The 26,557-nt window shown below is 43.5% G+C and overlaps 2 protein-coding genes across 2 annotated transcripts in view; one reads left to right on the top strand and one right to left on the bottom strand.

Moving 5' to 3' along the window:
- LOC102210561 (serine/arginine repetitive matrix protein 2) overlaps positions 1-3,985 on the bottom strand; it is a 34,273-nt gene extending 30,288 nt beyond the window's left edge. The window contains exon 1 of the mRNA XM_005720297.1: positions 292-3,985. Within this exon, the coding sequence (XP_005720354.1) occupies positions 292-3,251 (2,960 nt within the window). The 5' untranslated portion in view covers positions 3,252-3,985. The remainder of the gene's footprint in view (positions 1-291) is intronic.
- A 14,804-nt stretch (positions 3,986-18,789) lies between these two features.
- Positions 18,790-25,086, top strand: LOC102210274 (BCL2/adenovirus E1B 19 kDa protein-interacting protein 3). Its single transcript, XM_005720296.1, has 6 exons — positions 18,790-19,016; positions 21,907-22,057; positions 22,320-22,401; positions 22,517-22,590; positions 23,230-23,376; positions 24,314-25,086. The coding sequence occupies exons 1-6, from the start codon at positions 18,974-18,976 to the stop codon at positions 24,360-24,362; spliced, it is 546 nt and encodes a 181-aa protein (XP_005720353.1). The 5' UTR covers positions 18,790-18,973; the 3' UTR covers positions 24,363-25,086.
- The last annotated feature ends 1,471 nt before the right edge of the window (positions 25,087-26,557 follow it).

The raw sequence follows: 26,557 nt of genomic DNA, 5'->3' as shown, positions 1-26,557 counted from the left end.
ACTTGTTCATAATAATCACAATTTAGAAGTCGCAGTTTTCTGTCTTACCAGGGTGAAACGTACACTGGAGAGTTTATGTGTTATTCATGTGGCTTACATAAAAGTCACTTTCTGTCAACCAGTGATCAGAAAGAATGATACTGCACCTCCTGGCTTACTAGTGGGTACAGCAGGGTGCGCGTGATCTGTGGGTGACAACTGATAACAGTCATTTAATTGTCTAATAACATTCAAAGCAGGTTCACTTTTTCATTATGTAAATTGTCTCACTGAAATTAAATATAGCCTCACCCATCTCTCTCAGCTTCCTTCTTCTCAAGGTCTTGAATGACATCCAGCAGGACCTTAATGGTGTTCTGGCTGGTCTCCAGGACCCCCTCCAGGCTGTGAAGTTGAGTCTGCAAGCTACGAATATCATGCAGGGGGCCATTGGGACTCAAGAGCTTTTCTGTAACCCTGGATGGGTCCAATTTACACCTGGCCCCAGACACCAACCCTCCCAGAATTTCCTGGACCTGTCTCAGAGTATCAGCCTGGGTGGCAGTCAGGGGCCCAGCTGTAGGCCGCCCCCCAGAAGCAGAGCAGCCCCTGGATCCAGAGCATCCCTGCTGATTTGGAGGGAGAGCGTGTTGGCTGTTGGGGGTGTTCGGCCTGACGTTGGCTCCTGAGCAGAGCATTTTGTGTAGGGCCCCAAGCTGAGCCTGGGCTGAGCTAAGACAGCTGGGCTTAAAACAGGCCTTGGCAGGAGAGGAGGAGGAGGAGGAGGACTGCTTCTCTCCCTTCATCACAGCAACTGGCGGAGTTTGAGCTCTGTGCTTCAGAGAGCTGGCTCTCTCACAGAGCTTTGGTGAGTCTTTTATATCCTCCTTTTTTTCCTTCTCTCTATCTTTATCTTTGTTGCTGACCTTGCTGTCTGCCCTGAGCATGGGTGTTCGGACTGCAGGACCTGGCGGATCATTTCCCTTTTTTCGTGGTGTATATGGTGGTGGCGGTGGAGGAGGAGGTGGAAGTCGAATGCCCCTCTTATCCTGAGCATTGTACGGGGTCTGAGAAGGGGGGGTGTATGGTGGTGCAGCACGAAATGTGGAAGAGTACAGAGGAATGGCTTTAGTTGGTGTTGCACATTGTTGAACATTTGCAAGAGTGGACGCATAGGTTTTCACAAGCGGAGGCGGAGAAGTGCAAGATTTCAGTTTTGGGACGGGGGAGGAATAAGGGGTTATGCCTGTGCAAGCAGAAGAGGTATTTTGCAAAGTTTGACATGGGATGTTGCAATGAGAGACAGTTTGAATAACTGTGGCATAAGAAGGTGCAGTTGGGTTCAAGTGAGGTGCATGGGGACCAACTGCATGTGTAGTTGTGTAATATGATATGGATGTGCAAGATATGGCAGTTTGAGTAACAAATGTACAGGGAGTTACATTTGATGAAGGTGTAGCATTTGATGCTGCTGATGGTGGTTGATGTATTACATTTGGGGCAGGGGTTGGCTGTTTGGTGGGATCAGCAGGAGTTACAATGGGTGTTATAGTTGGGGTAGAGGTGGAGCGGGTTAACTGAGGGGATGACACCACGTTTGACATAAAGGGGGTGCAGTTTTGGGTGGGGCATGGCGATGCAGCTGAAGAAGCACTGGAGCAGACTGCGGCTGTGCTGGGTGTTGTTGGTGGGGACACAACAGTGTAATAGGGGACTGGGAGTTGGGTAACAGTAGGTACAGAAGTGGCGCAAGGAATGGAAAGTGCTTTGGGAGGAGGTGGGGTTGTGGAAGCTAACTTGGCTGGAGAAGTACAAGGTAGCTTTGTGCAGTGCTCAGGAGTTTGTATTGGTGCACTTGTAGGTGGGGGAGATGTACAATAAGGCACAGTAGTTGTTTGGGTAGTAGGAGGGTCTGGAGTCACTGTTGGGGATATAGGCTTGCACAGAATTTGCACTGAGCTGGGTGATGGTATTAAAGGTGGGGAAGCAAACGGGCTTTTAGTTTGTGTCTGTGTAGTGGAAAGTTTACGATCAGGAGAAGAGTGACTGGGAGAGCTTGTTTGTATTTGAGCGGTACACTGTTGAGCATTCAGAGGTAGGGTTGGATTGGTACTGGTGGTCTGAATTTGGGTTGTGCATTGTTCCTCACTTGAAGGTGGAGAATGGTGATTTTCAGTTTGACTCTGGGCGGTGCTGTACCTTGAACTTAAAGGAGGGGGTGGGCTCTCAGTCTGAACTTGAGTGGTACAGAGTTTGGTATTTGAAGGGGATGGGGATGGACGGGGACTTTCAGTCTGTGTGGGAGTGGTGCAGTAGTGCACTTCCTTTCCAGGATCACTCGTTGTCCTATTTAGACGCTTTCTCCTCCTGATCGCTGAGGGAGTACTGCTTCCCTGACGTTTGGGGCCATCTCGGCAGGATACAGAGGAACAGTGGTATGGCTCAGCATTTTGAAGGACTAAAGGGGGGCAGCTGTGCCTTGAGGGTTTTACAGCAGACTTAATTTCGGTCCTTGATACTTTAGACCTTCGTTCCACCACAGTTCGCTCCCCTGGGCCAGGAGGGCCGTTCTGATCTTTGGACGCAGGTAACAACACATGGTTGTGAGTAAGGAACTCGTCTTGAGAGTCATGTTCGTCATCCCCATCCACCCCAACTGAGTCCCCAAGGCTGTGGCTACGAGTGTGGGAGGAAGGGAGAGATTGGGGCTTTTTCAGGCATGGGGAGGTCTGAATGGCTGTGCTGGTGCTTGTACTCGGCCTGCGTGTCATTGGCAAGGTTAGGGAGTTAGCCTGCGGTGGTGCCCAGGTTCGACGTGTAGGACCAGGTGTCAATGGATGAGGAGGCGCTCGAGCTAAAAAGGCAGCCACCACCTCTATAGTGCTCGCCATGTCACCACGCACAGCCCCAACCACAGAGGTTTGGCCAGGTAGATCCTTGGTCTGTGGCCTGTCCCTGTCAGTCCATGGCAGGGGGGACCTGCTGCTGTGTTTGCGAAGAGGATGTGGACTGTCACAGTCTTTGACAGGCTTCTGATGGCTATTGTTTTCCCCTGTTCCACTATTGCCACTGCTGCTGCTACCATCCTCCAGGTCTTTGAAGCGGACCTGGTGGGTGCGGTTGCGGCGCCGCTTGAGGCGACTTTCGATATCGGGGGAGTCTCGATTGAGAAGCACAGAGCGCACGGTCATTGTCCCAGGTAACTTGTCTGCCAAGCTGCTCTTGCCATTGGTCTGGCCTGTGAGCAAGTGGTCAGGCTCTTTGCTCACCATTTCTCCAGCCTCTGTCGCTCCCACAACATCCACACACTGTGAAGGCAGGTTGCTGTTGTGGAGAATCTCTTGTGTTAGTGTGTCAACAAGGAAAGCGATCGCTCCATCACTATATATTCAGTGTAACAGTGAGAGATCTATACGATTGACTGACTACGTTTCACTTTCATCCCAGAAAATACTGTAGATGTAGCAGTCTCTATACAGTATTGCATTTAGCTGCTCAGCTCATCTGTACACCAAGGACTTCCTTTGCAAATAAGATTGTCCTCAAGAAAAGATGGATTACCATTTTCCCAATTCAAGGTATAGTATAGATATCTGTGAGAAAACTTGTCTTAAACTTCCCTTTAAAATCTTATATAAAAATAAATATATGCAGCATCAAATATTCTTTAAAATGTCCATGCTGTTTCATGTCTTCTGAAGTTGTACATGTATTTTTTTTGCCTCTTATTCACATTTCTCTTTAACGTTCCAGCAAGAAGAACTCTTGCAGAGGCCAGGGAGGTTACCTGCAGATAAGTGGAGAGGAAGGGAATGCAGCCTATCCTTTGTCTGTCCATCACATTGGCTGGTCTACTTGGCAGCCTGTCCTTCTCCACCTGCTTTGTCCCCTGGGCCCACAGGAGATTGGATGGCCAAAGTACGGGATTGGCTTGACTGCGTTCCCATAATGATCTGGTCTTTTTTAACTTTTTTTTGGTCTCTTCTGCTTCCTTTTTTAAATTTTTTTTATCACTTTCTTTTTCTCTGTCTGCTTCTTTCTTTTCTCAGCTCTTCTCTCCGTGACTCATTCTCTCATGGTCGAAGGCAGCATGAGTTCCTAAAGAGAGGAGAAAGATAAAGAGAGAGACGAATAAGAGACTGTAATTGTTTCCATATTATTGTGCTTCAGTTTCCATCGAAACACAATGTGCTCGTTCCTCCGGATAATGAAGAAGATGTAAGATAGGCAGCTATTTTGAAATGCATGAGAGCGGGGGTCAACACAGAATGGGAAAAGGAGACATGAATTCAGAAAAAGTGCTGAAAGGATGGAGGTTGGAAAAGAGAGAGAGAAAAAGGCTCGGTGTATCATCAGCAGTGGAGAAATGTAAACTGAAAACAAGTGAAAAGAGATTGTAATTAAGGCCTATTCACACTGGCCAAGGGGGGTGTATAATGTTTCATTCCTTTTTTACGCTCTTTCCTCTCAGTATTGTTAAAAGTAGCCGTGTTTTAGTGACAGCAATAATTTTTGCATTGAGTATCACTTCTGCTCATGGGCACACAGTACGACTGTTGTCGTATTCCTTGGATTTCTCTTTTTCCTCCATGTTTTACAGTCTGTTGCCCTGTTATCAGTTCTTGATGATCTGCCATGGTGACATCCTCTCTGATTCATCTGGTCATTTTGTGACAGTCTGTCCACCATGCTGCAGTTAGTAGTATGTTCTCGTCACCCCGATTCCGTGCTCTGTTTTTGACGATCTATGGCCTTGATACATGCAGTATATATCACTTCATTTCCTGTCTGCGAAACAGGCAGCCGGGCGTGATGCTGTCATTTGCCTTACACGATCTATGGATCTGTTCCTCGTTATCTCCCCGTGATAGCCTCTGACACTGACAGGCTCGGGCTAATTCTGTTGTGCGAGTGTGACTGGCTGTTACTCTGTTCCCCTCACCCCACCCACCCTCCCATCTTCTGTGGGAGGGGTAATTAGTGACTCCTTCACAGCTCCCAGGTTATTTAGGGAGAGAGATACCCGAGGGGCTGCCACTTTTATTTACATCCACTGTTTTCCTCGCTTTCCTCTCTTTTCTTTCCACTGAAGAGGAGGATCTTTGGCACAACTGCCCCCACCCTCCTCCCTCCCTCCCTCCCTCCCGTCAACCTCTTTAAAAACATGGTTATTTGGATTAATCATGATTAAAGTCACAGCAGATAGAGCCTTGAGGGGAAATATCAACCATGCACACTGTGATATATTAATGGATTTAGAAACAAACCGCGGGATTCCTTCTCATTTTACTTTCTTATCGCCGCCATGTATACAGATGAGCCGCTTAACTATGAATCACCGGAAAAAAACAAATGACTCTGAGTTGAGGTACACATTTTTTCAGATGCGGGCGTGGGTGACGGTGCACTACGGAGGCTCAAGAACACAAGCTACGGTTCATCTATAGCATAGAAACTTCTGTTCATTTGACCTTGATGGTGATTTCTCCTTTCCTCACTTCTCCCTGGATAAATTAGTGGTTCCACCCTTCCTGTGTTTTTCATTAATATCCAATTTCACTCCGGTCGATGGTCTACCCATTTCTTGTACGAAGCAGCCTTTCAACCTTCACCCTGACAGATTTCCCTCTACGTATCATAGGGCCATTACCCTTACTCATTCTGGACGTGTCACCCTGAGCACACCTTCCTTTCATCTTTCTCCCATCTGGCCTTCTCCTTTTTTTACCCACTCTCAGCTCTATCTTTCTATCTTTATTTCCCAATCTACCGAATGCTTTGCAGCAATCTCTTCTGCTGCCTCTTTTTGTCTAGTGCTTTCCACAGTTCATCCCCCTCACTCTGCAAACTACCCTCGGATCAAAATTTACGCTGACAGTTTAATGAATCCCTCTCTTAATGCTGCATGGGCTTACCGCTAGGGCTGAGGGCAGCTCTTTTGCACATGTGACATTTCCATGTTGAGCTTTATTGGCAGACAAGAGATAAATCACCAGGGAAGAGGTGGAAGGTGTGCAGTGGCATAATCCTAGCAAGGGTCGTAACTCTTAGCAGTTATTGTTTAGGATGTACCATAGTCTCTTTGCAAAGGTTTTGCTCCTATTCTCTTTCCTGTGTGTGTGTGTGTGTGTGTGTGTGTGTGTGTGTGTGTGTGTGTGTGTGTGTGTGCGTCATGAAAATGCTAAGGTCACATCTGATCATCCCGTGCTAAGCTGTTGTGACTCTTAGAAACGCATCTGAACATTCAAAATAGAAGAAGTCAAGACTGGTTCCACAGATATAATAACATTCTGATGATTTCAAGGATACCGAGAACTGTATCGATGCCAGTAGCACACTTTTGGGTCCAACTATGCAGAGGGGATGGGAGGTGTCATGGATTGGATTGTTATGTAAAGACATGTCAGATCAGATTGTCTAGGCACGCTTAAAATTTGTCAGAGAGGACTGCGATGAAGAGGAGGCAGAAAGAGGAAGAGGAAGGAGAGGAGGTAGACATGCTGGGATATATTTAGAGATGCTATGAGACACATAGCAAAGCAAGAGGAGTAGGAATTGGAATAAGTAGGAGGGAGGAAGAGGCGGAGGGAGACAGACAGGCAGAGGGGGGCAAAAGCAGGAGGAAGCAACCCCTGGCAGCAGAGGAAATGTCATGGTTAGGGTTCAGTGAAGTGGTAAATCAGGAGCATCAGCGTGTCAGGGCATTTAAGGGAGAAGTGGAGAGGAACTAAGAAAAGCTATATGATCAGCTATCGGTCCTGTAAGCACACGGAGGTTAAGAGTTATAACTGTGCTTTGTCACAGAAATTTACACCACGGTCGGCTCAGAGACGAGATGCAAAATGCATAAGCCGTTTTGGTGTTTGTGTTCTTGTCCAAAGAGATTTCCAATTCAAGAGCAGCTCCTTGGGAGTTGCCTGCAGATGACTACTTTGTTAGGTAAGCACTGAGTGTAGTACAGCTCAGCAATCTCACAAACAAAGGGATGTTCAGTTTTATCTAATACAATAAAACCAGCAAGTGCATTTAAAAATGCAAATAAAAGGCTTGTGCATGCATGCGCAAATCAACAGCCTAGAATTATATATAGGTTTAACATATTATTATTATTAGAAGCAAGGGAGTATATGAAGTAAAGCAAGTAAAAGTATTGTCCTCGGTGCTGGTGCTTAAATTAGAAAACGGTACTACTGCTGTAGCTGCTTCTCACCGCTGAAAGTCTTGAGCCAGATTATGCTTAACAGCAAATTAAATTAAACAAACACAAATTAAATTATGATTCTTAATTCATTAGATACCCAACGCAACACGGCGAACACAGCCATTGTCATTCCTGTCAGACACTTGTGTAATAGCGTCTAAATGTAAATGCTGGTTTGTTTGATTATGACTATGTAGGCTACTGGCATTCCAATTTGACCAGCTTCAATCTTGGCAAGCTGTTTTTCAGCAAGCTCTAGCTGCAAAGGAATTTTTATATAATCAAGCAGTATAAAATAAAGCTATTGCCCAAGTGGTAACCACCGTGGCTGAGAATGAAAGAAGTTTAGCCTCTGGATGTTAACCGCCATGCATTAAAAAGATGGTCTTGTGCAGTTTACTGGTGCTGATGGCTGCATGTGTCTCTTGTTCAACGAATCTCTAACGAAACTCTATCATAAAATTACATTATTTCTAATGACCTGTAGGGGGAGACTCCTCTGGCTGCAACTTGATTTATGAACTCAGCAGGCACTTTCCTAAATAGTTTACAGTTTAAATGACTAGTGGAAAAGCTTTCTTATTATAGTAAGGTGCTCATTTGATAAACTACAGTGAAATTTAAAGTTTAATGAGAAAGCAGACCCTGTTATATCATCTATTTATATGATCACTACCACATAAGCTAATGGTGCTTTTGGCTTGCTGGTCTGATTGACCTCTTATTCACGACATCTAATCCCAAAACCTGGACGACCATGGTTAAAATGTCAAATTTAAAGTTTCAGAATGTTAGGACGAAAACCTGGTAGCTAGCATTTCAGTCCAACAAACACACCCTTCTTTTCCCTCCAGTTTATTCTAATTGTGAGCATTCGTTACTGTACTGAAGAAGGCTTATACTAAGCAACTCCACCAATAAGGTTTTGTGCTTGGCTTGGTTTGTTTTTCAGAATGATCAGTCTAAAGAAAGTCATGGACAGATTTGCACAAACAATTATTTATCTCTGGGCAAAAAGTTCCCACTATATCGTCACAAAAAATATTAGACTGATGGAAGAGAAAATGGGTAATGCTGTCTTGATCTTCGAGACAATACTTAAAACTAGCCTAGATGGAGCTAGCCTAGATGGAGCTAGCCTAGCCTTTTGGATGCAGAGACTGGAAATTTTCCACTTCATCAGGAGTATGCAGTCTTTGATTGTTCTTGTTGCAAAGTGTTTAATGAAAGTCACAAATCAGATGATTTATAATATAGTTATTTTCATATAGGTTTCTATACAATCTCACTGCTTGTTTGTAACCAGAGGAGTCTCCCCCTGCTGGTCATTATAACAAATTAAAGACACGTTTTGCATTGCCTCTGCTTTTCAGACCCGAAGGCCAAGCTGTGCTTACTACATGCTTCTGCTGTTCCCAAGCGACAAGAAAACAATCATTATTCACCTCACAGTGTTTGGCATAACCATGAGATTCTGGCCTGGTAATACCGTTAGCCCCCCCATCACCACCACCACACACACATACACACACGTCTTAATTTGGAAAAGCAGGTTTGTTTTGAAGCAGTAAGTCTTTGAATTTGTGTCAGAAATGGAACATTTTTGAGTTTCAGTGCAGAACACTCTTAAAATTGTATTTAATAACAGATCTGTACCACAGTGATTTAAAGTGCTTTATTGCGATGCTCTGCACAGCTCAGGTGGCAAATACTTTCGCTTCTCCTGCCGCCTTCATGACTTTAAAAAGTCATTCAAACATGCATGATATGTTATCTCGCAAAGTTTCTCACCAGCTTCTTACTAAAGAGGACACTCTACTTGTTCCAGCTTTCTTCAAGGATGGCTGGATTACCTCTATCTTTCCGAGCGCGAGTGCCAGAAATGATTTGTTCCATCTGTCCTCTTTTAACCAAAATCCTCTGCCTAATATGAAATCCCTATATGTAGGCCAGTGGATGGTGATAAGCATACTTAGCCAACTGTGAGCAAATTTGAGAATGTTTGGGTGTCTGTGAAAGAAAGCCAGAGTAAACATTGTTCTTCCTTGTGCTCATTCTGCAAGCCCAATTGTCTTGCTTCGCTGGCTGCTTCAGTTTGTTTCTTCTACTGTTCACGTCTCCTCGCCACTCTGTGCCACAGATTTCCAAGGTTCCCAAGGTCTCTGTGTGAATTCAGCAACACCTCGTAACTCGTGGTCAGACGGACATGTCCAGTGCACAGCAGCATGTTACACGTATGCAGCACAGTCCACTCCCCTGGGGGGGTTACTCTCTGCCAGGCTGCAACGTTGCTGTCCAAACTAATGTCCCAAGAGTACATCATAGTGTGTTACCTATGAAGCCAGCATGCTGTCAGTCCAGTGGAAACACCTGGCCCGCAGATAGGCATATTCTCCAAGTGCATAAATGAAATTAAGAATAAAAGAAAAGGACACGTTAACTTCTCCTGGGCAAAGACAGAAAATGAAGTGACGCAGATAGATGACAGATTCTTTCTTTTAAAAGCAATGTGCTAAAAGAAAAAAAAAGTGCTAGACGGAAGAGCCGAGAGACAGCAATATCTGACCTCTTTAGAGATGAGAGATGAGATGAAAGGGAGCGATACAGTGGTGCAGCGCAGAAGGAGGGAGAGAACAAGGGGGAAAGACTTGCGCGACAACAGTCGGGATTAACAGCACAGCGTTTCTTCACACAGGAAAAAGCGGGCGCACGAATCTGCACCTGCGCACGTGCACGTGGAGGTGTGTGTGTGTGTGCGCACCCACGCGAAAGAGTACGTGTACGGCTGGGATTGTTTCATGCGCGCCAGTGACAAGATTGCTTCAGTGACGGATGCAAACACATATGCAAACTATGAGAAACAATTACTCTCACATGTGTGAGAAGATTACTGAAGCATGTTAATATGATTGAAATTGAAATGCTCATGTTGCCAGAGCAGCACACACACGCGTGTACGCGCGCATAAATAAACACACACACACACAGATCCATACAAATGGAATTCCCCCATTCAGAGCCTCCTCCTTAAACTTTCTGTGTATAGCTCCAAACACTCACACACTCACACATGCACACACACACACACAATCCTGCTCATGACAAATGTGCAATGAAAGCACGCTGCTGGAACCTGCAACGCCACACCACCGACAAACCAATCTGAGCTTCTCACTCTGTAAAGCTTCTCATAAAGCTGCCCAGTATCAGTAAATGACTCCCACACCTGCAGTAAAGCAAAAATCCAGAAATCACTAGATTTCTCACACACACACTCACACTCACAAATCAGCAGGGGCACACCCCCACTGCTGGAATATGTGCATACACACACACACACACACAAACCTGCCGAGTATGTAAACAAAATGTATGCAGGCACGTGTGTGCACGCATGCGAGGACCATTCAGCGGGCTGATGGGAGCCAAAACAAAACAATAAGTCAAATATGTCCTCGCTGCCAACGTCCACTGCACGCAATCAACACAGACACTTGTACGCTGCTTTTTAAATCTCGCCTCTTCTCTGATTTGCCTAACTCTCCATCTCTATGGTGATGCTGCAAGAAGGCTGCTGATGAGATTGCTGTACTATCTTCCATCAGGACACAGAACTGAGTCACACATACCTCATCTTTCTCTCTCTCTTCCTGTTTTCCTTCTGTGTTGTCTTCCCACAAGTGCTCGCTCCCTCTTCCCAAGCTATTCCTTCACGTCGCTTCCTCCCATTCTTCCATCCCTCTGGCATTCATGTTTGCTTTTTTTTTTTTTAATTCCCACCTCTCTGTCACTGCTGCTCAGTGAGCTTCGCACCGTTCCCCTTCCTCTGTGCAGAGTCCATCTGCTCCTCTCTTGTCTCCCTTTCCTCTCCAGCTCACCTCTTTCTCTCTCTCTCTCTCTCTCCTCCTCCTCCTCTCTGGTTGTGTCTTCCTCTATTTCACCCTCCTCTTTTCTCGTAGATTCATGCCTTTCACGTGGGAACCCTTTTATCCATCCCTCACAGCTTTCAGCTCCGCTGTGCCTACCTAGTTGTCTGAGCGTTTGTTCTGTGTGTGGAAGTGAAAGGACAGGAGGGGGAGTAAGAAGGCAAGAGTGAGCAAACAGGCAGTTATCGTCTCAGATGCTCCTCTCAGTTCTCCCCGTCCTGCTCCTTTTTTGTTCTCTCGCCTTTTCTCTCTGCATCTCTTCATCATGACCTCCTCTCCATGTCGCCATGCAAGCCCCCTGTCTCCTTGTAAGCAAAAGGAGGGAGGGGAGCGAAGAGAGGCTGGGGGAGAAGGAGTGTGGGATGGAGAGTAGGAGGTAGGGGGAGGTGGAGCTAGTGAGTTGGTCTAATTAAAAAGCAGAGTATGTACGGCTGCAGAGAGCGAAGAGGGAGACAGTGAGAGGAGGAGAGGGGAGGAGAGAGGGAAGGAAAGTGATCTAGGGGGCGGATCTAAGGGACATGGAGGAAAGAAGCAAAAGAAGCAGTCAGTGGGGGGTAGAAATGAAGAGCATGGGGTTGTTTAAGGGGGCGGTGGTACGTAGAGGCTAGTAGTGCGAGGTGGAGGAAAGGAACGATCTGACAGGACACCAAGGTCAGCTGGAGAGGAACGCAGAAAGGTCATTCATGGAGAGGGGGAGGAAGGAGGGGGAGAGAAGCAGGGAGAAGGCGATAGAAACAGACAGGTAGAATTATTCTACAGATATCTCCCATATGAGCGGGGGCAGCAGAGCAGGGGGGAACCGTGACCAGCAGGATAATAGAGACACATGGACAATGGCCCTCAAAGGCAGAGGAAGCTCCGTAGTCAATGAAGGTTAAACTGCTCCCATGGTTTCAGGCCTCTGGATTAACATGCATAAGTGCCGTGCATGCAAATTAAAAAGGAAAAAACACCGACCTGTATTACATCAATCGCAGATTTTTTCTTTTCACCTCATTTTCTTTCCTGTCTAAAGTTCCAAGCTCACTTTTTGTTTTTCGGTGGGGCGAGGGGGTGCTGACCAACTGATGTACATCGAAACTATCATCGCTATACTGGCTGTTATTACCTGAGGCTAGGCAGCAGAAACCACTGTACTCTGCAGAGATAGAGAGATAAAGTCTACACCTAAATGCCTTCAGGGCTGAGACACCTCATCCCATTTTATCAGCTCTGATCACTTATCTTGTCCCATCTCCTCCGTCTCGATCAGACTTACATTAACATCCCAGCAAATCTTGTTGGGGTTTTTTTTTTCCTAATGTCTAAGATGTTCTGTTTTTTGTTTTTCTAGAACTGTATGGATTTAAAGTGCAATCACATGCATGAAGTGCATAATGACTCCCAGTGATTTTAGAGCAAGTGGAGCTGAATGGAGAGGCACTCCCCTGCAACATACATACAGAACAGGATATAATATACTATAATGCATGGGTACATGTGAATACTAAGGCTTGCAGCTACGTGCACTACTACAGATACTGCATTTAACTTCCTGGCAGACAGACTAATATATAAAAAATATATATTTTTGCTTTCCCTGGAAATTGCCACTCAACATCTGCATCCCAGTACTTAAGCAGAGTGACACGGTGTTTGAAAGGATCACCCAGGGTTGCACGCTGGATTGAGAGCTTCAATTTGCACGACCGAAGCCACTTTGACGCCTTCGAGAGTTAAAAGAGCTCGTAATGTTAGAATCAATGTCTGCGGCTGTCAGCGTGGTGGAACGGCAGATGGAGCAGCGGAGGATGATGACAGGAGGACAGACTCAGTGAGGCATCTAAACAGACAGAGCAGGCTGCTGATTAAAGCGAGGACCTTGAGTTTACGGACAACAAAGAGCTTCTGCTGGCGGAGCTTCAGGTGGTGTTTAGCGTACTGTCCATTAAATTTTGATGACGTTTGAGGCTCTCTACAGTCTCATGCGCTTCACTGTGGATTATGAGTTGCGTGAGGGTCAAGCCATTTTTAGGAGATCTTAAAAGCAGCTCTTTATAGCTTCAGAGACTTTCAGATATGGAGGCTGTGCGCACACTGCTTTATGAAGAGCCACATTTTTTTGGTGCTAGTCCACAACTTCAAATTCCACTGTGGTGATCCTTTGACTTTTTCCATCTAGTGCTAATATGAAGCAGAATTTCACTTTATTCAAATACTTTGGTTTGTGACCAAGCACAGCCACACAAAGCTACAAGTTTATATTCTGCACAGAGCTGTCATTTTAAACCCTTTGCTTGGCTTTCTCTGGCTTTGTGCTGCCCACGGTTACCATGCACTTGGGTGAGACGGGGGATTGTAATTATTATTTAAACTAATCCAACGGCGGCCTGCTTGCACTCAGTCAGATCTTGTTTTCAGAGAGCACCTACAGAGCCACCAAAGGAACACCACTAGTTTCCCGTGGCACTCATTAATCAGCCTTTGTGTGTCTGCAGACAAAAAAAAAAGACTTTTAAGCAGATCCTATAATGTACACTCAGATCAAGTCATCAATCACAGCCCAATACAAGGTTTGAGGCAAGGGGGCATGTCTAATGGTGATATCTAACTGTAGCCATTACCTGAAAAGCTTTTATTATTTTTGCTATCTTCTTTTCAAACATGATGGATGAACGAGGTGGCGAGTCATTTGCCGGACCTGAGTACAGCTGGCATCTCCCTCTTTGATCTGAGCCATGCCCAGGACAGTGTCAGATATCTTTAGTTGCTTTGATGGATGAGGAGAACTTTTCCCGCTTTGTTTCTGGGCTGAATAATGACTTTCCGTGTCTGTCCCCTCGTCTCGAAACAAGGCTGGAGGTCAGAAGGGAAAATGCTGCTTGGCAACATAATAGATGGGTGAGAAGATGGACTGTGAAAATCGAGAGGTTTCTGGCTACTGCTGTTGCCCTAACAAAACATTGCATCATCCCTAATGCCGGGGCCTCACGTCCACCCTCAAATAATAAGTCTTGGAAAGTGATTTACAAAACAGTTTAGAGGCTCTAAACCAGTTTTACTTGGATCAATGAAATGCCGCGCAGCATGTGGCGGCTCTAGCTTTAATAGAGGTAAATAAAATTGCCTCGGGACGTGGTGCTTTTTAAGGCCTCTTTCCACCAGGTGGGGATGTTGTTCATAAAGTGTTGGGCAGTGTTGCGTCACAATACACTTTTCCAAATGATTCAGGAAAAGAAAAGCAAATCTATTTCACCAAAATGCTCTTTTAACTCATTGGACACTCAAGGGCTTTATGTTTGCTAAATTAGAAACTACTAGCAACTATCAGAATAAACGTGATGATCATGGTTATTTTTTCCTTTTCTTGCACGACTGTGCACATCCTCCTGTGATGAATGAAATCCAGCAGAGCCTCTGTACCGCCAAGCGTCTTAAAGAAATGTCGCAGAAACAGATGAATCACTGGCCACGGGGTTTATTTGATGCAGAGCAGAAAACAGAAAAATCTGACACACGTTCCTGATTTAATTCATTCAAACTTTTTCCCCCTTCCCCTCTTTCCCTTATGTTCCAGGTACATGTAGCTGATAAAGTGATGATGCAGCAACCATGAACGCCCTGATCTGCTTTGGTCCGTTTCATTTGATGTTTTTAAGGCGCACATCAAAGACGACTCTCCAGGATGTTCAGCTTGCCAAAGATTAAAAAGGGAGGACGTTAGAAGTGTTTTTTTAGAGTTGAGCAATGACCTTATCTTAGAGACCTATGAAGCTGTGATTTTATCATAGAAAAAAAAATGCAATAATTATAACAGATGTGCCAGTATTTGAAAATATTTTCGTTTGGTTATAGATAATATCAAACAGCAGACATTTTGCATGAGCCTCCTTAGGCTGAAATGTGAAAGCTGTAACACAAATCAAAGATACATATTTTAAAAGTGTGTGCATGTGCCATTACTTTCATGTACTCTATCATTAGTTAGAAACAAAGGCAGATCTTATTGTTTCCCAGCATTCTCTCTGTTGCCTTTAGCCTGCAGTATTATTTTTGGGCTTGTGGAAATAACAGGTGGGCACTTTATGGGGTTGCTGTTGTTGTAGCTTGGAGATTATAAAAGTGGACTAGCTGTCTGAAAGATGCTGGTTTGATGGCAGATGCTGTCATGTCTTCCTCCTCGTGTTTTTCGCACACAATCCCTGACAAAAAAATAAGCATAATCCATAAAACCTTAGTCCACAGACTTGCATCGTTCCAGACTCAAACCAAAACAGGTTTGTGTGTCATTTTTCACAAGCAGTGGGGGCATATTTAGACTGTTTGCACAGTCTGAGTTCATTCAGTGCAGTGGAGGGGACTGCCTGCTTCAGAGTAGACTGATTAAATAGCCAAGATACACTTTTGGGTTGTAAAGACTATGTAGCTATGACGGCTCTGGGATTTAGAGGAGACAAAGAGTCATTTAATGCTTTATTGTATACTACAGCCCTGTAAAAAGTAAGTACACCACATGATTCAGTAGCTGTAGACAAACCTTTAGGTTCTGTTCTTTTTCAGACATTCTTTGACTCTTAAATACTTTGTAGAGAAACAATCCCCAATCATCATTTCTCCACCACTGTGCTTGACATGTATTATGACGTGTTTGTGCTAAAATGCTTTGTCTGGTTTGGCACTGTGCATTATGGCTAAACATCTCCAGTTGGGTCTCATCTGTCCAAAGGACATTTTTCCAGAAGTCTTGTGGTTTGTTTAGATGCAGCTTTTCAAATCTGAGCTGTGCCACCATGTTTGTTTGTTTTTAAAGAGGCTTTCTCCTGATAACCCCTCCATACAAGCCGTACTTGTTCAGTCTTCTTCTAACTGGGGCCTGTAGAGTTTGAGATGTAGCTCTTGGGTTTTTTGAGGAGTCTCTGAGCATTTCAGTCTGACCTTGGGATGAATTTGCTGCGATGTTCACTCCGGGGAAGACTGTGGCATTTTGTCAACACACACCTGAACACTACAGAGTGGCCAAAGCGTCTGTTTTGATAGAGGTCCTCACACATGATGATGATCAATTAAGCAACTGCATTTGATTTGCAGCACGCTCTTAATTCCTCTGGTAGCAGTAAAAATGTATGTAGTTTTTATTCGTAATGCGCAGAATCGCATGATTACATACATACATGATTACGTTGCTAAAGATCTAAAGTATCTGTAGTAACCACAGAGGTAAACTGATCAGAAGCTGACTTCATTGGCACACACTGGGCAAATTAGAGTATAGAAAACTACAATGAAGAGTCAGAGGAGCAAATAACTACAACTCAGACACCATCACATCTATCACACATTTCAAAGCCCTGAGGTCTTCTCTACCACTAACTGTGGGTGCAAGAAAAGAACAAATGGATAAAACATATCAATAGCCTGGATTATTTTAATAGAAAGCAAGAAATGATGAAAAAAATAAAAGAGAATAAATAAGAAGGATAGTGTCCTCTTAAAATGAAATAACCTATAACCCATTGTAAACTCAAAGAGCTCTGTGAAAATTAAGGATGTCCACTCACTCTTCATGCTGTTTGTCATTCACATCTGCCAAACAGCAAGAAAGCTCCTGGTTCAAACCCTGGCTGGGGCCTTTGTACAGTTTCTACACGCAGTAATTGTTGATTCCAAATGGAGTGTGGATGCAATGTAAATAAAGTGCTTACAGCGTAAAGAAGAATGCATTGTGACCTGTAGTCTAAACCACTTGGTCAGTAAGAATATAAAAGCACTATATAAATTCCAGTCATTTCCTACAATGCAGTGCGCTCTCATTAAAAATCTGCATTATTATAATGGCTGAGTAAGCGGATTTTTTTAAACCAACAGCAGCACTTAATGCAAAATACTAAAAGATTTACAAAATGCCTACAAATGATGCATATCTGTACGCGTGGGAAGGAAGAAAGGAAACGCCTTTGCATGTCTGTGCCAATTGGCCCATTGTCCTATAATCCATCCATGAATCCAACAAATAAACTGCTCTCGTGCAGAATTAAGGTGATATAAATATAAATCTCCAGAGGAATGTAAGAGCCTGTTCCCAGAACCAAGAAAATTATACTTAATCATCTTTTACAAAGTAAAACAATAATTTAAAGTATTTGCTTTGAGAGAGTCTCAAAGCATGACACGCTGACATGAAGAACAGGCCTACAATTCAGCTTACTGAAATGAGGTGCTGTGCAAAAGTTTAGACCTTTATCCATCACAATAGCTACAGTGTCCCATAAATGAGTGCAAATATACAGACAGAGGCTGAATTTAAGCCACAAGAAGAGCAAGGAGTTTTGCAACAGATGGAATCACCCCCCGGAGTCCGTTTTGGGCATCGTGAAGTCACTGTGGGCTTACATGAAGAGGCAGAAGTAATCCACAGAAAAACCGTGGCATCCAAGATGCTGTCAAGTACTATCTAACTCTAAATACACTGCTAATGGAGACACTGCTAGTTAACTTTGTCTAATAATAAAAAAACATGAAAAATTTAATTGGAACAAATATACATAAAGAAAACATGAAGGGGGCTAACACTTTTTCACTGTATTTCTGTATCTAAGTGTTGATAAAAATCTACTACAAAGTACTTTTAGAAAATGTAATGCATTACTTTCAGTATTTAGTCCCTCTAGAAAGTCATTTGCTCCATTAATCTTTAAAATTTACAACAAAGCCAACATGGGTAGAATTTCCACCTGTAACGATACTAGACTGTTGACCTCTGCCCATTTACAATCAAGTGTTGGCTGGTTGATTGGCATCACCATCAGTTTAAGTATTTATTCAAGCACTTTGAGTCCAGAGGTAAATCACTACTTGCTTTGTGTTAACATAACAGACTGCGGTCTTGGGCTTTCAGCTCATTGTGGCCCATTGAGTTGATACAATGTTGCATCCACGTCCATCTGTCCACAGTTTACAAGACCTGCTACTCCTCCTACAGTATCGATCAGAGTTTAGTGACTCTTGCACACAGTGATCACCCAGTGGCTCTTTACTATTACCCACACTGTGCTCAAGGCCAATATCATATTTGTTGTTTTACAGTCGTTAACACATAAAATGTTTTACTTTTGTTCATTCTCCCTGTAAATAATTGCTAGTGCTGTACGATATTGCAAATGTTGTGTATTGATCAGATACCAATAAATACACAACAATAGCCATGCCAATGCTAACAATAGTTCAACATATGCAGAGCAGAGTAATGGGGCACAACTTATGAGAAGATTATTATTATTTTATATATTAGGATTGTGGGTCAACTTCTGTTGTTTAAATACTTGTGTTGGCAATACATAAAATAGATGTACACAAAAGTTTCAGACATTTTCTTTACAGCGCATGTTTGAGGTATATTTTTTCATTTCCAAAAAAAAGAATTAATTTAATCCAATTCAGTGGGTTACATACTGAACCTAGAGGATAGAAACAAAGTATCAGTCTTATCTTGTAGTATCGATCCAGTACCCACACCAGCGTCGGTATAGATACTAATTACCTAGTAACTGCTCTTAACAGATCATTAATGGTGTGAATGGTGGGTGCAATTTGAATAGGTGCTCAGGACTATCTATCCATCTATGTGTGATGTTAAGCTGCACAGTCTGTTTGTTTACCTCTTCCTTCTTGACACGTGGGAAAGCGGAGAGGGAGGGGGTGCGCGCGGGGAAGGGAGGGCACGGGGAGCGGATTAGCGTTGCGTCGGTGTCATTTTTAGACTACACAACAACGCAGAGTGACTGAGGGTAACGTGTACAGGGTAGAGACCGGTTTTGCACCTGCTTGTCCTCCTGGGTCAGTGTCAGCATCTCTCCGAGCTCTTTCTCCAGCCTCTCCCCAGCGTTCAAACATGTCTCTGTCCGGCTCGCAGACGCCAGAGGACGGACTCTACGGTGAGTGATGGTGGCACATGGACCAGGCCGTTGTTTCTTTGTTACGTCATCACTGTTAACTATTTGCCTTTTAATAGCGTGTCTGTAGCCGATTGTTGCATACCTTAAACAGGCTGTAAATTAATTTTGCGTGCGCACGGGTCGATTTATACTCCAATTTCACGATGCAAATGTCAACAGTGTGTGGGCAAAACATTTCAGGCAATGAGAACATTCATTCCCTCAGTGTGTTTGAATGAAGAGCTAGCCAGCCGTGGCTGCTTATCAATGGAGACAAGATACTAACAGCCTGTCAGACTCTGAGAGCAGGTGTGAGAAGAGGCCACAGACGGAAACAAGGCACAGGCAGTTTTATAGTTGTCATTGTCGTTGCTACTGTCATTGTGTAAATGGATTCCCTGACTCACCTGTTTGTATCTCTGTAAGCCAATTAAGCTGCGGAGATTTTCTGATACTTATAGCTCCACTTAGCTGGCTGCACATTGCTTGGAACAGAGGATGCTGGGTAAAACATGTGGATCACTGTAATTGGGAGCTGTACAGTGGAAATCACTGATGTGCAGGTTGTTTACTAAATAAATAAATAAATAAATAAATAATAAAAGATGAGTTTGACAAATATTTGATTTCAGCCCAAAACTGAAAACCCATCGCTGATATGTCATCTGATAGTTTCTTGCTAAACAAGAAACTATCAGATGGTAATTTCAAAATCCAATAATCCAATATATCCACCAGCATTTTTTTTACTTTCACACACACAAAACATAAACAGATTTCCCTCACATTTGTTGCTAACAGGGAAGGTAGAGTGGGTTGTCTACCAATTGGAAGCTTGGTGGTTCGATCCCTGACTACTTGAGTCCGCATGCTGATGAGTTGTCCACAATGAATCCATTGGACTGTGAGTGTGTGTCAATTTTAAACAAGGTGCATAGATATGTAAAAGTGCTTGTATGAATGTGTGTGTGTGATTGGTTGTAGTAAAAAAGCATTTTGAGTACTCGATTAGGGTAGAAAAGTGTTATATTTCATTAATAGTTAGCTAGCTAGGTATTGATCTTCTTTTTCCCACTTTATTTCAGGGTCTCCATGCCCGTTTCTATCACAGCCTTTTTAAATGTAAAAAGAATCACAATTATTGTCTGTATCAATACATTAAAAATATAAATGCAACCATATTTTCATATTTTATTTATCTTTTTTTATTTTTACATCCACATGAATAGGACACAGCTGCTTTAAAGGTAACTTTATATTCAATTCTAGAAAGACAAACAAAATCTGAATCTCCCGTGCTGTCCAAAAATAATCTGATTGCCCTGCAGCCATTCTTTCAAACTGCACCTCACACCCTAATTTTTGTTTCTTTTTCTTGGCCCTAAAATGGAAACAGTCATTCTCATCCTAGCAGAGCACAAATTAATCTGTTGTGCTGCAGTTCATTGAGTCTTTTCACATCCTGGCTCCACATTACATAAAGCTGATTTGGCAGCGGCACAGATGAATGTGTACAGGACTGCGCCATAGAAACTGATTTAGTGCTGCAGAGTGGCATCACATAGATAAGGCAGCCAACAAGGCAGCTGTTACGTCACAACTCCCCTCTGTAGGAAAATAACTAGGGCAATGGCACAGTTTCCTCTGCCCTCCCTTCCCCCCATCCCTTGCTTCCACCCCCTTCAGCACTGTGCCCGCTCATGCTTCCACCGCCTCTTGTTATAAAGCGTCATAAACCAGGTAAAGTGACAGTCAGAGAGGTCAGATGAGGAAGGATACTTTGGTAGGTAAATGAGGGGAGCTGTTTCGTAAGTGCTGCCTCTGTCCGAGAGATGTGGGGCAGCATGACAAGGGAGAAACAGCTAGAGGAAGGGAGAGGGTGAATGGCTAATCTCTCACAGAAATAAGTTCTTGCGTAAGCAAGCATGCTGTCAGGCTGAGTTAGCCCTGCCCCACTGTTTAGCTGTGGGAGCGCGCACACCATACAACATGCCAGCATGCATGTGTGTATATGTGTGTGCATGTGTAAATCCCTTTCTGCTCCTGTGCCCGATCACCAAACCCCGCCCCCTTGTCCATTCATTCATATGCAGTTTATCTTTTCAGCACTCATTGATGGGAAGAAGCAGGCACACTCTGCCTTGCTCTCACTGTTTATATATGATAATATGTGTGTTTTTTGGACGCGGCTCAGCGTGAGCTCTGTGATTCTGAGGTCATTGCGTGTCATGTCAGGACAGCCGCAGGGCAGCTTCTAAATCTCCACATGCCAGTGGACAACAACACACACCTGTCCATTCACTGCCCACTCGGCGCTAAAGAGATTCGAGTTCTAGGAAGGACCTAAAAACGTGCATCAGTAATGCAGTGTGAAATTTGCTCTGACAATGTTTCGGAACCGGGTTAGGATCAGTTACTTGGCAGTAAAAATAATCTGAATATGTCATTATGACAATAAAGCTGAAGTAATCTGCATAACATAGTTGGGTAATCAAATGACTTAAGTCACGTTAATGGCAAGTATAAATAAAAGAATCAGGAGAAAGTGTGGGCTAACTGCATCATTGCATAGAACATTAAAAATGAGTTTTTCACATGTAAAACTATGCACAACACGGTTATTTTGGACCTTTCTGGGATCACACAGACTTCAAAATGAAATATGTACAGTTGTAATTATAGTAAGATTATAAACGAGACAACAAAATGCCCATAAATGTTAAAAGCTCCATAAAATGGCTTCTGTTTGTTTACTTTCCACATCATGACTCCTTCTTGGCTTATTAGAAATCTAATATAGGTGTACTGAGAAGCATTGTTTTTTTTCCCCCTTCTTACCGACACCTGAGCGTCAGCACAAACTCAGCTTGCCCTCCTTTTTCCTTGTCAGGCTCCTGGGTCGAGCTGGAGGAGCTGATTGCAGCCGTGAGCCGCAGAGAGAGCCTGACAGGGCCGCAGGACAGCGTTTCCACCGCCCTGCAGGGGGAGCTGGAGAGGATCCTCCTGGAGGCACAGCTGGAGTGCGAGCGGAGTAGAGACAGGTAATGATGCAGTTTGTTAGCACGAACTTGTTTTGTTTGGGGAGTTTGGGGCGGGCGAGCTGCACAGTGAGGTGTAGAAGTGATTTGCACAGTAATGAGGTTTGTTTTGTGCTCAGAGGAACTTTGCTTGTTTTCCACGGCGTGTTTACTTTTTCTGTTCTTGTTTGTTGGGCTGTAAAATTATCACGCTGCAGCTTGATTGTTTCTCCAGACCGCACCCACCTCGTACAAGTTCACTTGTTTGTTTGTTTTTAATCCACAGTCCTCCACAGGCCACGACTCCACAGTCCACCGGCTCACCAAGACCCACCAGTGAGCACGACAGTGACTGTGTCACTATACAGGTGCTGGTTTTCATTTGAACACAGAGACATGGTTAATATTTATCAGATAAAGACATCAAAAAAATATATAATTTTTTAAAATTATTCAACATCATCTGATTCTTGTTGCGTTCAGGAGGATGGTGAGCGACGGGTGGACACTGACTGGGTGTGGGATTGGTCCAGTAGACCTGAAAACATGCCACCGAAGTAAGCCTAGCTCCTTTGAATGTTACTGTTATTTATTCCTGCTGTGATGATTTACTCCAGCAGGCAAGTAGCTTAGTTTGGCTTAAAGACTGACAGCAGGTGACTCGAGGCCCGCGCCTCCAGAGGTACATAATTAAAAGATTCTTTCTAGTTTAAAAAAATAATACATTTTAGAAAAAATGAATTGTAACACGAACCAGCCAAGATTCATGACGTCACCCTGGCAGTATGCCCTCTAAATATGCATACAAGTATAAGTAAACAAAAACAAGCTTTTTGTTTGTTTGTTTTGGGTTTGTTTGTGTGTTTATAAAAAGCCTGTTTTACTCACAAAACATTCAATAGCACATTGTTTTTGTCTTTTTTTGTTTTTTTAATTTAGTTGGATTATACCTTTGAAGCCCATGAATCGCTTTCATTTTTATTTATGCTGCCGCACTTGACATTTAATCTCCTGCAATAAAATAAGCCTGTTTGACAGGTAGCAGTTCTCAGGCTCTCGGTTTCTTTCTTGTATTCTCAGGCTTCTCTCTTGTGCTCTCATTATCTCTGTTTATTTTTATTTTTTTCCCCCCCGCCTTTCAATCTCCGTGCTTCCGCATCTCTTATCTCCGACGCCTCTCTCTTCCTTCTCTGCAGAGAGTTTGTGTTTCAGCACCCAAAGCAGCAGAGCTCCCTCAGTGTCAGAAAGACAGAGGTGATGAAGAGAGGCATCTTCTCCTCCGATGTTCTCCTCATTCTTGTTCCCTCGCTGCTGGCTTCACACCTTCTCACGCTTGGAGTCGGGTGAGATTCATTCACATAAACTTGACATTCTTGGTAATACTTGGGGAAAAAATAACTGGATGCTTTTCATCCTGGTAGAATTTGGAAAGTGTGCAAATTAAGAAAGCGATCAAAGAGTTGACCCCTGTGTGCCCTTCTAAGTGGTTTTAAAATGATGTTGCTGATGTGCAGCTGAAGCTATAGATGTAAGAAAAACAAGCTTGAGACAAGTTAACGGTAGGGAGGGTCTACTTTTTCACTGACAAGTTGCTACCTTATGATAATGCAGTGCCCTTAGTTTCTGAGTTAAAGCCTTCACTTATTTGATACATCGGGTGTCAAAAAATCCGTATACTACAGCCGGTTGGTTTGTGAGTTACTAGGAAAATTTAGTTACAAAGAAGATGCTGCACCAAAACCTTTCTGTGATTGCTTTGGTTGCTAGCAGATTACCATGGTCTCCTGTAGCTTGCATGGAAGATGCTGATTTGTCTGCACACACTGAAACAATGTGATGCAAACTGGAAACAAATAACTTTCAAAGAACCATTTTTCCCTTTTGCTGAAAACAAAATGTTTCAAAAGGCACGTTTTTTTTGTATTTTAAAGGGTTTCTGTCCCTTTCTGTCACACAGTTTTTGCAGTTCCACTGTTACTGATTGGTTAGTTAGCAAATGTTTGCAGATAAGTCGGCATCATACATGCAAAATAAAATATGTTAGCAACCAAAGCAATCACAGGGAGGTTTTCTCTTTGCAACCAAATTTACCTAGCAGTATTCTGCAACTTCCCCCAATCACTTTCCAACATGTTGGGGAATACATATTTTATCCTCATGATCAGCAGTTGCGAAGTGCTTGATTAACAGTCTCCCCGCCTGTGTGACTGGGGTCCAAGGGCTATAGCAAAGGATCAATCATTGATTCCTGTTTTTTTTTTGGTTCTTTTTCCTTTTTAGGATCTACATAGGAAAGCGATTGGCTGCATCCACCACCAGTACGCTGTGACAGCAACTATACGCCAGTGCCCCTATTTGCTAACAGTGTGGCCAATAAGGTCAAAGTCCACCCTCTGTAATGCACTAATTTGCCTCCTTTCTTTGTCATGGGGCTAAAATAGGACCTTGCCTGTCTGTACCTCTCTCTCTATCTATCCAGCAGTACTCTGTCTTTTCTGTCAGCCTCTTTGTTGTCTGTGCATTTCATAGGGCCCTGGGAGCAGATGGCTGCTGACCAGTGAGTCAGACTGAGGTCACTTTTACTCTCCCGCAAAGTAACACTGATCTCAACCAGCTAATCAGGAGTGTAATCCGAGGGGGGGTAGTTTTCCTGACACAAAAGAAGAGAGGGAAAGAGAATTCTACTCAGCTAGAATAATAAATCCCTTTGATGGGAGGAGATGAAAACTGTTTGTTGGGAACGGTGTGTTCCAACAAAATGAAAAGGATAATGTGCGATACCCATTCACCCAACCTCTGAAAAAGCAAAATGTCTGTCATTTGTCAGAAGTAATGATCCTCTGTAAGACTGAGCTGCTTAAAGCGGTTCTTAGCTCTTTCCTTTTTTCTTTTTTTGGTCGGCCTGATGGTGAATCTAATGTAGGGACTTCTAGTTGGCTGAGTGAATGTAGGAGAGGCTCTGGTTGTGCTTTTTGTCCCGTAAACCCATTAAATATTTGACCTCCGACAAAGGCAATCACGATCCCATTAAACTTCACTCCTCCAAACCTTAATGTGTCTCTCGGGTCTTTTATTCCTCTCCTCTGCTCTCACCCTGACAGCATGTATTGTACACATGCTCGTCTTTACTAATACATGTGGGGAAAGTGAAGAATTTTTAGCCAGCAAAGCACAGAGATGTGCTGAAGTAAGCGTTGGCCACTGTATGTGTACGTTTCTATGCTTTGGTAGTCTGGAGATTACTTGCAGGCATGCAGAGACAACAGCAGCAGCAACAACAACAAAAAGACTTTTAAAACCTACTGTGATGTTAACAACCTGCAAATGAACCGCAGCATCTGTTTAAAATTGATTCCTGTTTTCATATGAGGTAAATCACTGCTAATGACTTTGTTTGTTTGTCCTGATGAGCTCTTTGGTGTGTATGCCACCGGTGCTCCTTAAGCACATTGTTCCCCTGTGAGCACTCTTTCTCTTGTCTAACCGAAACCTTCCAGGAGCCTTATGACATCTGCCTTTGTCATTCTTACCTCACATAAGTCACCCTCTTCCCTATATTTTTTAACAAGTTGCTGCTTTGACTTGAATCTAGGATTTGACATTTTATTGCCTTCCCATATACTAAAAAGCTGTTTCCTCTTAACATGTTGTAAAAATAGCTGGCTTGGATTTTGAATGGTGGGGTGGGGCTGGGACTGAGAAGCCACCAGGGTTTTGCACGGTTGCCTTGGACATAAACGTGCCCATTTGTTGTCTGTCCAGCCTGACCAAGCACAATTACTTTATCAGCCATTAGCAGAGCGTTTGATGTGAGGGGTCCTGCTGCGCTAATGAGCACAGCAAGCAACTTCTAGACACACCAAGCTGACGATGCATCAACAGGCCTGCTTTGGCAGAGCACAAGAGCACCTGGTTTCCATTCACAGACCCCAACACATAACACGCCCAAGCAATCTATGGGTAGTTACTGGTGCATGTTTTGGCACCAGTTTTACTCAACAGCGCAAAAGGAAACGCTTAGTTCATGAACGAGGCACGTGCTCCGGAAATGCCCATTCATCATCTTTGACATAAATGAATTTGTCACACAGCATAGTAATTGAAGTGTGTTGGAGCTTGTATAAATAGAAAAGCAAGTTGAAATTTTTGTTCTATCCGTCGTGGTAAATGAAATGAGCTGTACTTAATACATTAGCAGCAAGTAATAATATAACTATGAAAAGAGCTCATTTCACAACAGCAAATTATAATTCTGGGCTGAAATTATTCATGCAAAAAACCAATATAATAGAGCTTGCAAAGGCTCCCAGTGGTTGAAGGCTATTTCTTAGTGCCACGTGCATCGTGAATGTAACCAAATCACCGCTCAAGCAACAACAAAACAACAGCAGCAAAAGGTAAGTCAAATGTGCACCAAAACTGTTCAGTCTGTAGAGCTGACACTTTCCTTCATGACAACTGTAGAAGGATCGAATTGTTCCAATTACAGTTATCTAAATTGTATTAAGGTCTAAATTTAGCATT

Source organism: Pundamilia nyererei, unplaced genomic scaffold (genome assembly GCF_000239375.1).
Source record: "Pundamilia nyererei isolate P.nyererei 1_Seehausen unplaced genomic scaffold, PunNye1.0 scaffold00002, whole genome shotgun sequence".
NCBI classification, from domain to species: domain Eukaryota; kingdom Metazoa; phylum Chordata; class Actinopteri; order Cichliformes; family Cichlidae; genus Pundamilia; species Pundamilia nyererei.
This window is presented reverse-complemented; position numbering and strand designations above follow the sequence as displayed.